Source organism: Cannabis sativa, chromosome 9 (genome assembly GCF_029168945.1).
Source record: "Cannabis sativa cultivar Pink pepper isolate KNU-18-1 chromosome 9, ASM2916894v1, whole genome shotgun sequence".
In the NCBI taxonomy this organism is placed as follows: domain Eukaryota; kingdom Viridiplantae; phylum Streptophyta; class Magnoliopsida; order Rosales; family Cannabaceae; genus Cannabis; species Cannabis sativa.
Window position 1 is genome coordinate 44623639 of NC_083609.1, and position 18686 is coordinate 44642324.

Here is an 18686-nt window from a genome sequence, read left to right on the forward strand (position 1 = left end):
ATATTTTATATATTAAATCAGAATAAAACAGCTGTGGTCTGCAAACCCAATATACAAGTAATCGAAAAGCAATGAAATATTAGATTAATCAAATAGAAAACAGACAACTTATGAAAATATATATAATACAATATAATTTTACAAATGTTCCAAAATATTTATAGACAGTAATGAAAATATGAATAATGATATGAACATAAAATTTGTTCCAAAATATATATATTTTTTTTTTTTTGAAACGGACGTTCCAAAATATTAAATGTCATAAATTTTCCTTTAAAAGGGAAAAGAAAAGACAAATTTAGAAATGCTGTCTTCATTTTTGTATAGTCTAGAAAAATGAAAAATAAAAAAAAGGAGGTAAGAAAAGGTTGCATGTGAGGATTATTTATTTAATTTTGGTGGGGCTGAGAATGAGATGAGACTTTAGACTAGAGTAAGCCCAACCTGTATTGCCCAAGTGTGACTTCTTTTACCACGTGACCTCATACTGTCACACGCAAGCACATACATGGACATGACCCATCCTTGGGAGGAGCTCAAAGCTCCATTGGCCATGGCAATGGAATGACCCAGCCCTCACTCCACCTAAAACCTTCTAGATTTCCTCTCTCTCTCTCTCTCTCTCTCAAACGACAACAATGTCGCTGTCGTGCGGCGTGGAATGCGTGCTGATTTTGGGCTGTATGCGTTGGGCCTGGAAACGCTGCACCTACGTCGGCTCCGACGACAGCGCCACCTGGCCCAACGCCACTGCCGACGATTTCGAACCCGTTCCCCGCATCTGCCGTCTTATCCTGGCGGTCAACGAGCCCGATCTTCGAAATCCTCAATTCATTACCCCACGCTCCGGCCACCGCCTCAACCCAGACTGCCGCATCAAGCGAGTCACATACGAGCAGACCCAAGGCCGATCACCGCCCTACATCATCTACATCGATCACGAACACCGCGAGATCGTCCTTGCCATTCGTGGTCTCAATCTGGTGAAGGAGAGCGACTACAAGCTTCTGTTGGACAATCGAATCGGTATGCAGATGTTCGATGGGGGTTACGTCCACCATGGGCTCCTCAAGTCGGCCATTTGGCTCCTGAACGAGGAGTCTGAAACGCTAAAGCGTCTGTGGGTGGAGAATGGTTCGGAGTACCGGATGGTGTTCGCAGGCCACTCCTTGGGGTCCGGCGTGGCGGCGCTTTTGACGGTGATTGTGGTGAACCACAGGGACCGATTGGGTGGGATTCCGAGGAGTAAGGTTCAGTGTTATGCGATTGCTCCTGCTCGGTGTATGTCCCTTAACTTGGCCGTTAAGTATGCTGATGTTATCCAATCCATTATCTTACAGGTGCTTCAACTCTTTCTTTCTCTTTCTCTCTCTCTCTCGGTCGGCTATGGCCATCAATTATTTACGCTAATTTAAATAAATATGAGATGTTTTTGTTTATAATTGAAGGAAGTATTTAATTAAACGAAAGGAGTTAAGGAAATTCGCAAATCACACACAATTATAAGAATGATGTGTTATTAATTTTATTGTCTTTATTGCTTTCATATTTTCATGTTGGATTCTTGTCATTTTTACAATAATTACGCCAAAAGAATTAAGACTGAGAGACGCTTATTTTGGAAGTGGAAAATTAGAAAGAGAAAAAGAACAGGAAAAATGTGACAAAAATAACTGAATGAAGTATATGATTGGTTGGTGGTAGCCTGTTTATTATCGTTGAAAATATCATTAGTTTTCCTCTTGTACTTGGTTTAAGGTTTTTTGACCCTAGAAAGAGGGAAGACAGTTTTCAAACAATGCTCCCTCCCATAATTACTTTTATTTTACTTTTTAATAAATAAACGAACTTGTATTAAAGACCTTCCACATGGCCTTATTCTCATTTCTCCCCAGCAGGCAGCCATATATATAGACGAGTAGATAGCCATAACAGCTACCGCCCAAAGAGATTGAATCTTCCTGATAGAAATAAAATCAAATCTCAGGCCCAGCACTACTTTACAGTTTTTTGAAATAATGTGATCAAGACTAATCTCTCAAAACTCGAATCCTTAAACATAAGAGAAATTTCTTTACAGAAATAAATGATCAACTGATAGTCTCACCATTATTTTAGCATAAAACACACCAACCAAATGGCCAAAAGAAACAAAAATTGTCATGAACGTTGAGACCACCCTTCACACATAAACTCCTTAGCTATAGTGGAGCTGAAGATTTCTCATAATCTTCTTTGTAATAGAGCACTGCTGAGTGGATTCCTTAGCAGCAATTGAGCTAATAAATGAGTACTAGCTTCCATTTACCTCTTGACTTGATTTTGATATTAATTTTGATTTTAGCTTTTGAGATAATTCATTTTCTCTGTCTCTCCAACTATCATTTTACAGTTCTTTATTAGTATTACAATGTCACGTTAAGATTATTTCTGCTATTTGTGTAGGATGATTTCTTACCGAGAACAGCTACGCCATTAGAAGATATATTCAAATCAGTCTTCTGGTTAGAATGCTTCTCTCTTCATCATGTCTTTAGTTCATTGGCTTGTTATACATAGATTTATTGGAGTCAATTATTATTATTATTAATATCTCTTAAACCAGGCCTTGGTGCTTTGGACAGCTTGCCCTGCTTATTATTTTTGGTGTGTTTAAGAGATACCTTCATTCCAGAAGGTAGAAAACTTAGAGACCCTCGAAGACTTTATGCTCCAGGAAGAATGTATCATATTGTGGAGCGAAAATTTTGCAGGTAGTAAAGCATTTACTTAATCAAACTTAATAATCCAGGCCAATTTATTTAATTTTCAACTCTAAATTCTTACCATGTACTGTGCTTGAGTTTTTAGCGCACTAGGTTGCTTGAGTTGACGGTAGTACATATGGTTGAAATTTTCGGCTTCTTTTTCCTTATCCTAGTTTGTAAATTACAGCTCACAGCAATGTCAAACCCAAATATTTTGATTGAACAATTGATCAACATAAAGATGTCCTTCCATCCAATTACTGCTTTATTTCATGTAGAAGGATCCGGAAAAAAATATTGTATTATGTCAAGTTAAAGCTTATGCTTTAATTTCTGAAACAATTGAAGTTAGTTTTCTCCCTACTTTGTTTTTTCACAGATGTGGGAGATTTCCCCCAGAAGTCAGGACTGCCATTCCTGTTGATGGGAGATTCGAGCATATTGTATTATCATGTAATGCCACATCCGATCACGGACTTATTTGGATAGAAAGGGAAGCAGAGAAGGCTTTAGGAGTACGTATAATTACTTTTGTTAACCTATAGCTATTATGTATCATCGTCTGTTAATTTCCATCATCATACTGCAAGTAAAAATATATGCAGATGTTCCTCGTCTGTCATCTGGTTGCATTGTTTAAGGTAATTTCTGTTCCCATGTATTATAGAAATTTTCGAGGTGAATTATTCACTCATGTTGTAGAGTATCAGTCAACGACTAAAAATCTTCATTTCCATCTACTTTTCCCTTCACAAAACAAGGGAAAGACTTTTAACCACACAATAAGAGAAGAGTATTCTCTTTCTGCTCTCATTTTCTTGAAAGGCCATGCAACTTTTTTTCCAATGTGTCCTTCACGAGCTGTTGGCTGAAAGTTTCACTGTTATGTCCGTACATAACTGATCACTTCTCTCCTATTTTTTCTCCATTCAGCTCGTAGAATTTAAATTCACTACAAAATGCTGGTTTGTCTGGCCTTCGGTGTGCGAGTATGTTTGTGTGCGATATCTTAATTTTACTTGAGCTTCTTCTCGTAACTGTATTTCAAAAACAATACTAGAAGGCATTTACTCATCTCTCTAGATGGCTGTGTCTGAAGTAGAATCTTTTTCTTTGTCAAAATTTTGTATAGCTGATTAACGGTTTAATTACTCTACAGATAATGAAGGAAAGTCATTCAGATACTATAACTACACCTCCAAAAGTGCAAAAACTGGAAAGGCTGCAGACCTTTGAAAAAGAGCACAAAGATGCTTTAGAAAGGGCTGTTAGTTTGAATGTACCTCACGCTGCCACCTCAGATTCAGATGAAGAACCTCATGATGACCAAAATACAAGTCAGAATGAAAACTCTGCAGAAACTTCAATGGAGTCGGGTCAGGGAAGGACTAACTGGAATGAAGTAATTGAGAAGCTTTACAAGAAAAAAGTGTCTGGAAGTGTACAACAAACTAGTGATACCAATGACCCAAAACAATAGCACCTTCCATTTATGTTCTTTCCTGCTTGTGGTTAGGATTAGTTTGTGTGTCATCACTGGTTCCCATTTTTCAAAACGCTAGGTTTTGTATGTTATATCATGTATCAATCTATGATGTCAGGTTAATATCAGACAAAACCGCGTCTATTAATCCCTTGACCATAAGAGAACAAACCATACTAAGGAAAACATAATATAGGAATTTACTTCGCTTGAGAGGCACCAGGTCATCAGCTCTGATTTTTTTTATTTTTTTGAATATTATTTTGTAGTGTGTGCATTTGTTCTGTATATACATTATTGACATATAAATGGTACAGCAACGTGATTTTTGCTGCCGAATGTCTTTTCCCATTTTAGCTTCTTCTGACATTTTATTCAGTGTCATTTTGTTGTAGACGAAAGCTATCGACTCCAATACAGAAATGGCTTGAACAAAATATGAAACTTAATTTGTCCGAATTCAATATTTCGACTCACTTTAGTATTGATTTATGGGATCTGCAAACGGACTTTATAATTAGTAAGCAATTTTTAGCAAAATATGTTTGATCTTGTGAGAGAGAGTTTGTTTACATACATACAGTTCCTAGTGAGTAGTCAGAGTATGTTCGTTGAAAGTCTTAGTTGGAATGTTTTTGTTGGAGTGAATGCCCAGGTTCACCTAAATTTTTATGAGAAATGCTATTGGGCAATCGTAGTGCCTAGCACCCTATCTGTTAATATTGCTATTGGTCTAATTAAGTATCGGGTCTTATATAATTTAATATAATAATTTTTAGAGAATATCGCTAGCCAATCGCAACGCGACATGTCGAGAAGGTGCTAGGCACTACTGTTGCCTAATAGCAATGCTCATTTTTTATTCAAGATTCATATGTGATTATTATTGGTTTAACTTATTATTATTTGCGGCATAAATATTTTATCTTTTGTTATAAAATAATATAAAATAAATAAGAAGAAAAAAAGAAAAAGATGAAGAGAGAAATAGAAACTGAATGAGAATTTTTAATTGTTTATTCCAATAGGATGAACCCTATTTTTACAAAAATATGACTAAAAATGAGAAACTAAATCAATATAATAAAAGAAAATACAATCAAGCATTAATGATGATAATTAATTTGGCGAGTTGGACATCCATATATAATATTTCATAATACTTTTCCTTGGATGTTCATAATAACTACCTCATTAAAAACCTTGCAGAAAAATTTTGTCAAAAGAAAAAGAGTGCAGCGTAAAGTAACTCTCCCTCATTTAGGCATTTATGGAGATCTTCTAATTAACGAATTCTAATCTTGTATGTCGTCTTCTCAAATATTGATGCTGGTAAAGCCTGCAAGATTGACACTTGATTGAATATGTTGGACACCAATATACATTCTCTTGAAATGTATAAACAAGAATTTGGTGAAATATGTTTTAATTCTATCTCCTTAAATGTACCCTCCTTTTAGTTGAGTGATGCAAGCAGTATTATCTTCATAGAGTGCTGTTTGTGTTGATACTTTGTTATAGAGTGTAATCCATATGTTTCCCGAATATATTGTGTCAATGATTTCACTCCTACACATTCTCTACTTTCTTCATAAAGTGCAAGTATGTTAACATGATTTAAAGTTGCCTAGTTAAAAACCTTGTCAGGAAAATCCAGTGGGACAAAATCTGAGCTAAGAAAAAAAGAGTACAACATGAATATGTCTCCCCCTAATGCACATATGATCAATAATTATTTTGGTGATAATATATTTTATAAGATTATTGTTATCACTTTTAAAATATCACCGTATATTATTTATGATCATATATTTTCTATCTCTTGCAGAGTATGTGTGTGGACTTCTAAAATATGGAGGGGTTCCTGCAACATCAATATTTATACTAATTGTATCATTCATGTGTGTATATAACTTTGTTCATACTAAAATTTAAAATTTTAAGTGGATATGAACATAATACATTAATGATAATATAAATTTTTATTTGCGAGAATAATGGTGCTCCAAGACCATATATTTACTCCATCTTGTTGTATGATCTTAATTTCCATATCAGATGATCATATATTTATAATTTTTGATGCATATGAAGTATTTTAGGACTTCTCTACATTGAATAACTGCATACATTTAATATTTATCAATATACAGAAAGAAATAAAAGTCTATTCTTCAATCTTTTATTAAAAAAAAAAAAAAAAAAAAAAAAAAAAAAAACTCTTCAAGGGTCTATCATAACATATAATTTACGAATTTATATTGCATAGATAATCATACATATTTTTCAAATAACAATTTACTTACGTGTCTTTATTTCATACAAAAATCTTTGTCATACAGTACGTGTGACTTTGAATTTATACAACTTAAGACATGTATAAAAAATTTCTAGAATTTTTAGATAAGGCTTATTTCAAATTCTCACTATATTAGGAGCTCCAAATAAATAACTTTTTGTTGCAATATTTATGTGACGCTTATAAATCATCATAAAATATATTCCAAGCTATAATCAAATAATGATTATATTTTCTCAATATTTAAGGCTTATTTCAATCAATCTCATGTCTAAGAAAATTTTGTACAACAATTCATTTTGTGTACAAATACATATATGCAAATTTTTCATTAGAAATATTTATTTGCACACCCTACAAGTTTTACTTCACTTTATGCGAGTAAACTTGCATGGACTACATCATAATATTTTGGCCAAAACAAAATGTATGTTGATAATTCTCGACAAATCTAATACCATGATTCTTGCTTTCTCGTGTTAATTTATTGCATATGCAAACATTCAACATCTATTGTCGATTAAAATTTATATTATATGATAATTTTCTCCCATATTGACATAACTTATAGAGATCTCTTTAAATTACATATTTTTTAAATATGTTTATCATTTATAAGTACCTATATAGAATCACTTCAGGGATTCAATTATAATCAAATATGTTTGTCTAACTTCTCTAGGGAGTCTCTTCTAGAGTACCGTTTTCATCACGGTTATCATTTTTAAATTATCAATATATTATAACATTAAGGTATCTCCATGAGTACCTCTAGATTTAACAACTTCAGGACAAATCAAATGAATATTTATTAATAATTTCTAAATTATTCATTTACGCTTCAGACATTTGCAACTCATTCTATCTCAACTTTGAATAATATTGATTTGCAGTTGGTATATATCATTTTGAACTATATCGTTCTTATATACTTTGTGCAAGATTATTTTTCAAAAAGTATCATCAATCCCAACTACATTTCTCTCCCCCTGATCGAGAGAATTTTTAAAAATTGTGATATCTAATAATATTAATATGCCTGTAAGGATTTCAATATATCACAATGAATCAATATTTGTTTAAACCCATATATACTATTGTTATACCCGAAATTCGGCTACCATTTCAAAGAATGACACGTGTCAAATTAGGAAGAATGCGAATCAACAAATGTAATGGTAATTATATTTAAAAATGGAATAACTCCTTAATACGGGCTTGGCAGAGTATATTTACAACTTGCTGACTGAAAGGTCTTACGAGAGATAAAGATATACAAACTGTTGTCTCACGTGTTAACGAGAAACCATACGACATTAGATGTGCAAGGCGAGGCATCAACCTCGTTACGCATGAAGGGACGTAGGCGAGATATAATGACTGTTAAGACACTTAGTGTATAATACACAGTATACAAACTAAATATAACAGTCGGGTAAACCCAAACAACTAATAGCGAGATGTCCATCTCGTTATAGGAAGGCACGCTCGTGGTACCTTCACTAATCAGCTCCAGACATCTTTTAATGAGATTCACAGCTCCGTCGAGTCAGTTCTCTCGAATAAAAGCTGACATTCAAATGATGTTGGCTGTTGAAGTTCACCTTGTCGCCAAAAATTGTGATTTTTCAGATGGAGCATTATGTCTTCAAGCGCAGGAACGACGAGGCTTACATCATCAACCTCGGAAAAACATGGGAAAAGCTCCAGCTTGCTACAAAGGTTACTGATGTGGTGTTCCCACTGAGACATCCCAGAACGTTATGATTTACAACGTATTTAATACACATTTATATTGACCCGGTAAAAGTGGACCCATCACAGCTGTATGATGTTCAAATATTAACCACATTTATTTTACGTGGTATGAAATCAAACCCCACGATTTTAGGGGATAATTATTGTAAGATATCAGTCAACTATGTAATTAACTGTCCTATGATGTAATTATAAATAGAGGCAAGTTATACTGAAAAAGGGACAAAAAATTCATAAGAGAAAAGGCCCTAGAACTATATCAGAAATCTAATAAGATCGACTCGTGGACTATGTAGAATTTTAACCGCAAAATCACGTAAAAAAACCTTTGTGTTCTTATCTCTTCTTTGCCATTTTTAATTTATGTGCAAGATTATCATTACTTAGGCTCAAATATAGTTAACGAAAATCAGCGTTAACAGTTTGGTGCTCTCATTGAGAGCCTTCGTGAAAATAGCTCAAAAAAAACCCTCCCTACATTCGAAAAAAAAAAAAACAATTTTCTTCATAGCTAACAATGGAGAGAACGTTGACACACCACATGAAAAAACCCCTCACCGTCTAGGAAAAGAGCCAATGGGCTCCAGAAGGCCTTCCAACTCACAATCTAAACGAACCACTCATTCCAAAAGGGCCCAACCTGAGGGTGGCCCAAGCACTCGGACCACTCGTTCCAGGAGGGCCTAACCTGAGGGTGGCCCAAGCACACATACCACTCGCTCCAGAAGGACTCAACCTGAGGGTGGCCCGAATACACGGTCCACACGTTCAAGGAAGACTCAGCATGGAAATGGCCAAAATCTTGGAGTAAGGCTTAAAATTTGACTAAAGGCTAGTCAATGCTTAAGCTGTCAGTTTTGAGTCCATCACTATCTATTTATAGGAATCCTTCTAGGTTTAGATTTGAATTATTTGGCCTTAAAAAATTGACAAATAGGGTTTTTGTCCTTCTCTTTTTCTTGCACTTGGGTCCCCCTTCTCTTTCCTTCCTCTCTGTACTTTCTGCAATTAATTCTCTTCAAAAATGGCAGTTGCCATCATCTTGAAGGAGAAGCTTGTACTTAGTCTTCTTTTTAGTTGTTGGGTAAATAGGGTACAAAATGACACCCTAAAAATAGAAGCCCAATCCTTTCCAATCTTGGCCCACTAGGTTTAGTCTTCTTCCTTCCACAGCAGCCAGCTAGCATACTTTGAGTGACTGGTGCATAATTACTGATGTGGATAAGTACAATTTGTTTTTTAGACTTCTTCCACGTCACTGCCAAACTGCCCATAATGCTATAGCATTCTGGCAGCATTTCCTTCTAGTTTTCAGTTTTTGTTCTAACTTTTCCTTTGCATCATTTCCTTTTTTCTAGCAAGTTAATTCTTCTTTCCCACAGCAAACAAGCAACATTTAATTAAAAAAAAAATACAACTAAAATAACAACTTTTTACAAGACTTAAAAGTTGGCTAACAAACAAACACATTTTCACTACTCTTCTCACAATAATTTCAGTTTAAAAACATAAGAAATAACTCTATACCATAGAGTTATCAGTCCTCAACTAGCAGTGACTTTATCCATTCATTATTCTCTCGTTTTGATGATGATCAAATGGAGACTATCCTCTCTCTCATGTGGTTCATTTGGTACAACCGCAATAATAATTTTCATGGCTCTCGAACTCTTCCTCAACATGTCCTTATGAAAAAATCTCTTGCATACCTTCGTGAATTTTGCATGAACAACAACTCGTCTACTACGCCTCCTCAGAATTTAAATGTCAACACTCAAACATGGCAGCCTCCACCCACTGGTATGCTGAAACTTAATGTGGATGCTGCTTTAGATAATGATGGTAAAATAATGGGTATTGGAGGTATTGTTCGCAATTCTAATGGTTAGGTTATTGCTGCAATTTCTAAACCAATTAAGGGGAAGTTTTTTGTCCAAGAAATTGAGGCCAAGAAAATCTCTTACTCTTTACAATAGTTGAGTAATATTAATTGTGTGGTTCATTTTATTGAGTATACATCGGATTGGATCGATATTAAAATTGGATAAGATATCATAAACTTACCGTTATATCTTTCTAAGTCAATATCACTGGTTGATCTTAGGTCTATAGATCTTAATCCTGATATGTTAGGTTCAAACTTAATTGTATTATTTATGTTCTTCAATTCGTTCGTTAAATTCGATCGATTGGATCTTCTCATGACATACAGATTAAGGACATGGTAGTTCAATTAAGTGGGAGTGCTAATCATAGATATGGAATCTATAGCTTCTATAAGTATTTAGAAGTGAAAGATGATTTCCTTCGAGCTTGGCTTGATAGAGAAAAATGATTGAGGTTTCATTTTAGTAATTATATTAGTTTATTTAAATATCATTTATAGGTAGCTAAGTGTTTTAAGGATAAAATACACTGAAGGGTAGAACGGTAAATTTGTCCCTATTCGATGTAGATCATCTATAAAGGATCTTTGACTATTTGGATTGTAACAATAGATAATTTCATAACATATCTATATCTTGGTACATATAGAGCGTTCTATATAATTAAGAGTGCAATTCTTAATCTATAGTGGCGCAAGGAGGAATTAATAAGTTAGAAACTTTACTTGGTAAATTCTAGATCTACTTATTGGAAACTTGATTATACAGGCCCATTGTCCCCACACTAGTTGAGATAATACTGCTTGCAGACTCAGTTAATCAGTTTTAATTAATCAATTATAATTCTAAATTTATACTATGTCTTATTTATGAATTTTTACTAAACAAGAGCTTAATTGTGAAGAAAAGAGGTTTTGGAGTTTATTTGTTAATTAAGAGACTTTGTTAAGTCTAATTAATAAATAAAATAAATGGTAATTTTATTTGATAATTAATTATAATTATTAAATAAATATTTTTAACATTTATAGGATTGAAATTAGAAAATATGGCATTATTAAAAGAAGAATAAGTCATTGAAATAAAGTGACAAAATTGTAACTAGTGAGACTCATTAGTGGCCAGCCACATAGTGTGAATTTTTGCCTATTATTTTTTTTCTTTTTTAATCCATATAATTAAAACCTAAACCCTAGTTGAAATACTATAAAAGAAACATGATGCTCTCATCTCATCCAACAACTGACTTTCAACCAAACTAAATCTAGTTTTCATTCTCTGACAACTATTAGATGAGAGACTCCTTTATATAGTGATTTCGCACCTCATTCATTGTTCTTCACCAATTCGAGCCATAGTGATAGAGTATCAAGCCCACACATAGCAAGTCAAGTACTCAATCATAGTGCGGAAGACGGTGGTAACCAACCCGAATGAGAGAAAGAGATTCGGCCTCAGATCTTGTTATTACTATGCGACAGATTTGAACAAGGGTTAGAGATCTGAGCAGAAGGAGTCATTAATATTTCGATGCATTAATGTAAGGTTTTCTAAACTCTTATGTGTTTAATTTCATCGTATTAGAGAATTCATATTTAGGATGTTAATTCAACATACATGTTAGTAAATCTAGATCCTGATAAAATAAATCCCAATATCACTATCTCACAAAGTGTTGATAATAATCAACAACATTATGGAAGATTTCATGATCTTATTCGAGATATAATTTATCATCTTTCCCAGGTGTCCCTCTAAGCTATGTTCGTCGGAGTGCTAACTCAGCTACACATGATCTTACTAGATTCACTTTACCGATGGATCTAATATTGTTTGGAGGGTTGTTTGTCCAAGCCCTATTGAAGCTATCATTGTAAATGAACTTGTTCATTAATATATATATAGCTTTTCTCTCAAAAAAAAAAAAATCTACACCTGAAACAAAATTTCTATACAATATGTTTTCTTTAAATTCGGATTGGCTTAATTTGTTTGCCTATACCATAAAGTAAAAATACTAGGTGGTATTTCGTGAGAGGAATGAAAATATAAGAATAGGAATAGGAATGGAATGGAATAAAATTTAAAATGCATAAAAAAATGATTAAAAAATTTATTAATTTTTTTCAAATCTTGCATTGGAATGGTCTTTCCTTCCATTTCAAAATAGAATAGTCATTCCACCAAAATGATGGAAAGGTCATTCCATCGGAATAGTTTTCCAATAGTTTTAAATGCAACCAAATAAAAGAATAGAATAAAAATTATTTTATTTCCATTTCATTACCTCCAACCGAACGCCACCTAAGTTCCATAATAGTTATCTTATATATTTATGTTATATTAAATATGGCTATATAATAAAAATATTATTTTTTATAAATATTACAATTTAAATTTAAACTCATTACACATATTTTTTTTATCTTTTATTTTATTGTTTTTTTTAATGGAGAATTATCATTTTATTAACCATTGAATTTAGCAAATCAACTAGGACAGACCCCAAATTGAAACAGCAATCAGGATAAAATAAAGCGGCTCTAGCAAAGTTATGAACCACCTTATTAGTTGATCGCCTAATAGAAAAGATAGAAATATTTCTTAAATCTTTCAATAAAGCCTTACAGACATTAACCATTTGACCAAACATGAAAATCATTACAATTGAACTACGTAAGGCTTGGACAACAGATAAGCAATCGGTTTCAAGTATAGCTTGGCGTGGCTGGTTCCTCTTAATCCAACTTAAAGCTTCCTTAACCCCCAATGCTTCAACATACTCTGATGTAGCCGAACCATTGAAAAGTTTGGGACCACCTTCTAAAAACAAACCTTGTACATTTTGAACCACAAAACCAACCCCAAATTGGTTCGTGTCAGAAATTATAGCGGTGTTGACATTAACCTTAATGCTATCTCCATGTAGGGGTGTTCACAAAGTATCTGATCCAATCCAATCCGCACGATCCAATCCAATTCAATCCGCAAAATGCGGATATCCGTACTTGTGCGGATTGGATTGGATTGAAAAATCTAAAATCTGCACTTGTGCGGATTAGATGTTGTTTGACCTCAAAAAGTAACCGATCTAATCCAATCCGCACTTAAATATATATTTTTAAAAAATTATAATATGTAATATATATTAATTAAAAAAAGACACAAACTTCTAATTTCTTAATCTTTTTTAGTAATTATTGAGTTGGTGCATTTTATTTATTTTGTAATAAAAAATACAAGAAAAATAATTCTTATTCACATATACACATACACATAAAGTTTAAATATATATATATACTAGCTTATTTATCTTAGTAATTAGATAGATATATATTTTAGTGTAAATCTAAAGATAAGTATATATATATATTGATATATATGTATATTGGTTTAATTTGTATATAAATAGAGATGGAAATAGATTAGTATTGGAGATTAAGAAACAATAGTCTTTTTTTTAATTTTTTTCTATAAAATATTAAATAATTTATTATTAAAAAAGTAACTGATCCAATCCGTACTATTGCGGATTGGATTGGATTGGATTTAAACTCTTATGCGGATCGGATTGGATCCAAAATATGAAATCCGCACTTAGTGCGGATTGGATGTTGTTTGACCAAAAAAGTGCGGATTGGATCGGATGAACACCCCTATCTCCATGTGGTGGCTGCCAATGCTCAGCACAGTCTCCTAGTAAAAAACTAGGACCCGAGAACACAACATCTAAACTATGAGCAATGAGCCACTGATTATGGTAGTTTTTAGCCGAGAACACTATACTATCCACACTTGTCAATTTGTTTTGCCAAACCATATCATTCCTTGCATTCCAAATAGCCTAACAAAGAGCTACCAATAGCTTTTCCATGTCTGAATCAAGCACCAGAAACTTGGCCACGCACCAGTCCAAAAAAGATGAGTTTGGCTGCACTGAAGTGCCAATTCCAACTATGTCCCAGCAGAGTTTAGCAGCAGGGCAAGCAACAAGAGCATGGATTATCGATTCATCTTCAACGTTGCATACTGGACAATGAGCAGCCACCTCACGCATTTAGTACGAAGTTGAACCATGGTTGGAAGACAACCTTGTCCAGCTCTCCAAACCAGATTTTTCATTTTTGGAGGGAGTTTCAACCCCCAAAATTTCTTCCAACAGCTGTCAGTTGCTGTCGCGTCTTGTGTATTCTCACCATGGATATCTTGTGCCAATTTATAAGCACTCCTTACAGTATATAGAACAGAAATTTCACTTGTCCAAGTGAGGTAATCTTGTCCATGATCATGTTGTAGAAGGGTTATGAGGAACAAAGTTTGGTCTCGCTACTTAAACAAATCTGCTAACAGCTCCTCATCCCAACTGTACCATCTATAGAGAACAAATTACAAACCTTGGCACCAACAAGAGCAAGGTGCGAAGAGATAATCAAGGGATTTTTAGTATCGGGTAGCCAAGGATCCCCCAAAACCGAGATACAAGTGTCATCCCTAACAGACCAACGAACTCCTTTGAACACCAAATGGCGAGCTTCAAGGACACTATGCCAAACATAGTTGGGATTGTTACCAATATCAGCAGTGATAAAAGAGCCTCGCGGATAGTACCTTGCCTTAAAAATACGAGACACAAGGGAATCAGATTTGGAGAGAAGCCTCCATCGTTGTTTACCCAAAATAGCCAAGTTAAAATCTCTTAAATTACGAAAGCCCATACCTCCCTTCGATTTATGTTTACAAAGGTTTTTCCAAGCCATCCAATGGATACCTTTAGATGAGCTATTCGAAGATTGCCACCAAAACTTTGACATTAAACCTTCTATATCTCTTATAACCTCTTGTGGAATCAAAAACACTCATGGCATAGCTTGGGAGCGCTTGAGAAATCGTTTTTATCAAAATTTCCTTACCAGCCCTGGATAGAAACTTTGTTCCCCAACCAAGTAGTCTTTTCCTCACCTTGTTCTTCAAGAAACCCAAAGCAGCAGATTTGTTAAGTCCCATAGAGCTAGGTAACCCCAAATACAAACTGCCCTCAGTAGCCGTGACCACTCCCAAAAGGAAGTTAATCCTATCTTTCATAGAACTCAAAGTATTTGAACTAAAAAAGATAGAAGAGTTGGAAAGATTAACCTTTTGTCCCGAAGCTAATTCAAATTTGTGTAAAATTTCCTGAATCCGAAGGGCCTCATCTTCTGTAGCCTCACAATATAGGTAACTGTCATCCGCAAATAACATGTGAGAGACTCTTTGAGCACCATTCGCCACCTTACAACCATGAAACCAATCACGTTGTTCATATTTTCGGAGCAAAGTTGTGAAACCTTCAGCACAAAGAATAAACAGGTACGGTGAGAGTAGATCTCCCTGGCGTATACCTCGTGTAAGAATAATTGGGCCGACTTCATAATTACCATAAGTTTCACAATACCTTGCAGACTTTACGAATTTCAAAATGAGTTGAATCCAGCTTTCAATAAACCCCAATTTTAGCAGCATGGCCTCAACAAAGATTTATTAAATGTATCTATATACAAAAAAAAAAAAAAGAAATTAATATTACAATTCAAATTTAAACTTGTTGCACATATTAAAAAAAAAAGATTCATTTTTTTATAAAAAAAAAATTATATTTCTATTATTATTATTATTATTTAAAAAAAAGAAAAAAAAAGATGTGTGATATTTTAAAAATAATAAAAAATATTATAGTAATTAAATTAAATTATAATTAATAAAAAAATTAATTATTATTATGTTTTCTGTTTTAAAAAAATTATTATATTTTCATTTTATAAATAACTCTTAAATTAAAGATTAGAAATAATTTTATTTATAATATAAAAAAAATTAATTATAAACTTAAAAATATACATAACCAAAATAAAAATACTAATTTTCTCTCCTAATCGTCTTCTTCGCTTCAACCATTTATTTGAGATCTCTCTCTCTCTTTGGTTTGGGATCTCAACGTTCATGGCGAACGATAGGGATGTTGATCGTGGAGACATTAATGGCAGACGGGTTAGACGGACAAACTCCGGTGATCTGAGATCTCTCAGATTTGTTTTTTTTTATTTTCTAAATCTGTTTTATTTTTTGTTTTGGTAGTCGTTTGAACTCCAGTGGCTTGAAGGTGTTATTACAATTTTTTTAAAAAAGAATTAATGTTTGTGTTAGTCAAAGATGAACATATAAGTAAAAAAAAGTAATTTCATACTTGTTTACGTCGATGGAGAACCAACGAAAAGTTTCAAGTTCTTTTGGTAATAAATAGACGCAAATACTCATATGCTTTTTGAGATGTTTAAGAAAATCCTTTACATTTGTTGCATTATTATTTTTCATTTTAGTGATATTAAATGAGACTACTTTCTACTTGCTCTCATCTTCTTCTCAGCACCGGAGGTAAGGTTCATTCTGGCATTCTTTTATCTTGTTCTCTCTTTAATAAGATTAGAGTTAAGTTCTCTTTAGTCTTTTTGTCATTTTTTCATCAATGAAATCGTGTAGGTTTGTTCTGTTCTAATCAATGTCAAAATATATGAAGAAAATCTTTAAAGTTTTATTTGGTGTTGTTTTCTTATAAGATCTACCATCAAGTTTTTTCTTTAGCATTTTAAATTTTGTATAATCTGTTTTTAATTTTATTACTTTTCTTGTATAATCTTGTTTTGATAGTTGTAAGAGGAAAGAGTACAGAGGAAACTATGAAGTTTTCTTCAAAGAATTTGTTGTCCGAAAATTTCTTGTTTCTATAATGTTGAATTGTTATAATGGGATACATTGTAATCTTTTTGTTATTAGTTTGTTCTATATTTGCGCCATTTTTATGGCTTTGGCGCCTTACAAGGCTATAGCGCCTATTATATGGCTGGCCCCTAATTATTTAGGGTAATTTGTTTAAAATTTTACGGCTTCTTGTATTGAAAATATAACAAAATATTGGCACAATAAAATTGCAAAATAAACAAGTTATGCATTAGACAAATTTTAAGTTAAGGTATGATGTAAAGAAAATTTTAAAGTGATATTTTAAAAATATTTTCAAGTGAAATAAGGTTTAAGGAGGATTAAGTTTAAACGATAATAGCTTTTAGCTATGATTGGTTCATATTCTTAGGAATTATTAGCAAAAAGGGAAAGTGGTGGAATTTAGTATTCAGATTCTAATATTATTATTTAAAATTAATCAAGTAATTTGAATAATAATAAATACGAAGATATTGTAATAAAAGGAGGTGGGAATACTAATTGTCAAATGCGAATTTATTGTGTTCAGATATATTTGGGAAGTTAAATTTTATGGAATTTGGTTTGTAATCTATGTCGTATAAGAAGGTATCATTATAAATGTTTTATGGTAACTTAAAAGGATACAATTTTTGAAAGTTTTACAACTTGTCTTTTGGAAATTAAAATAGGAATAATTATGTCATAATAACTGAATTGGATTATTTTAAGTAATTTCAATTCAATATAGATTGATTTGATTATAATAAAGTTTACCATAAATAAATATGTATAATTTTTTTTTTTTTGGATAAGTACAATAAAGGAAATTGTAATATTTTAAAAATGGGGACATTAATAATAAATTAATATGGTTGATTTTGTCTATTTTGGGAAGGATTATGGAATTAATGGGTCATTAATGCTTAATAATCAAGGTTATTTTGTTTCATAGTATTGAATTACACTAATCATTGATAATTAAGGTTATTGAATACATTATTCGTTGCTTACTTTATTATTGCAATAATTTTCAAAGTAAACTTTTGATATCCTATGGATGGGAGCATTGCAGGATTTTTGTTATTACTAGATTACATATAAAAAATTTTTAGGTTTTAGGGTCTTAGTAAGGGATAGTAATCCTAAGATGATGATGAAGTAAAATACAAGAGTTAAGTTGCTACTAGCCAAAAGGAACCCTTTGGCTAGTTATAGTATTTTATATGGGATCTAGTTTTTCAATTTTTGAGTTTTGAGTGTTTTGATCGGATTGATTATTTTCTAATAAAATTTTTTGGTTTTTTGATTTGTTTTCAGTTTATTCAGATTTGTTAGTTTTGGTGACGGCTATCAACAATGGGGAGATGTATTTCAACAAGTTAGGAGCGTTGTTTGAAGATGTTATAGCTTTATTGTTTAAATTTCCGGGGGTAGTTTTGTCCTATGTGGCTCGTTCTGAGAATTTAGCGGCCCATGGCTTGACAAAGCATGCTCTGCAGTTAGACGATAAGCTATCCTGGTTCGAGAAGGTTCCAGCGCTGGTGGCGGACGTGAGCGTCGTAAATTCATGAGTGATTCTAATCACTTTGTCAAAAAATAAATAAATAAATAAATAAAAATACTAAATATAGATTGCTGTTTAGTTTAGGTATAAGTGTGACCATAAATAATGCTCTCAGGCAAATTCATAAATTTTGAAAACGACTTGAATGTAGAACAACTTGCTACCATCATCATATGAGGGACTTCATTTTTTATCACAATATAACCTTCTA

The 18686-nt window shown here is 32.9% G+C and overlaps 1 protein-coding gene across 2 annotated transcripts; it reads left to right on the forward strand.

The window, feature by feature from the left end:
- Nucleotides 1-333: 333 nt before the first annotated feature.
- LOC115699268 (uncharacterized) lies at nt 334-4572 on the forward strand. Of its 2 annotated transcripts, none has more exons than XM_030626600.2 (5): nt 334-1343; nt 2449-2507; nt 2628-2756; nt 3130-3265; nt 3910-4572. In XM_030626600.2, exons 1-5 carry the CDS (start codon nt 642-644, stop codon nt 4228-4230), a joined length of 1347 nt encoding a protein of 448 aa, XP_030482460.2. In that variant the 5' UTR covers nt 334-641; the 3' UTR covers nt 4231-4572. The 2 variants fall into 2 exon arrangements, 1 of the variants encoding a protein (XP_030482460.2); XR_009684441.1 differs by having other exon boundaries at nt 337-1343; nt 3130-3391; nt 3910-4046.
- The last annotated feature ends 14114 nt before the right edge of the window (nt 4573-18686 follow it).

Bases quoted from the DNA above. Each gene is read 5' to 3' on its own strand.
- LOC115699268 (XM_030626600.2), top strand. From the start codon at position 642: ATGTCGCTGTCGTGCGGCGTGGAATGCGTGCTGATTTTGGGCTGTATG. The intron at 1,344-2,448 runs GTGCTTCAACTC...CTATTTGTGTAG, and splicing joins TCCAATCCATTATCTTACAG to GATGATTTCTTACCGAGAAC. The intron at 2,508-2,627 runs GTTAGAATGCTT...TGCTTTGGACAG, and splicing joins ATATTCAAATCAGTCTTCTG to CTTGCCCTGCTTATTATTTT.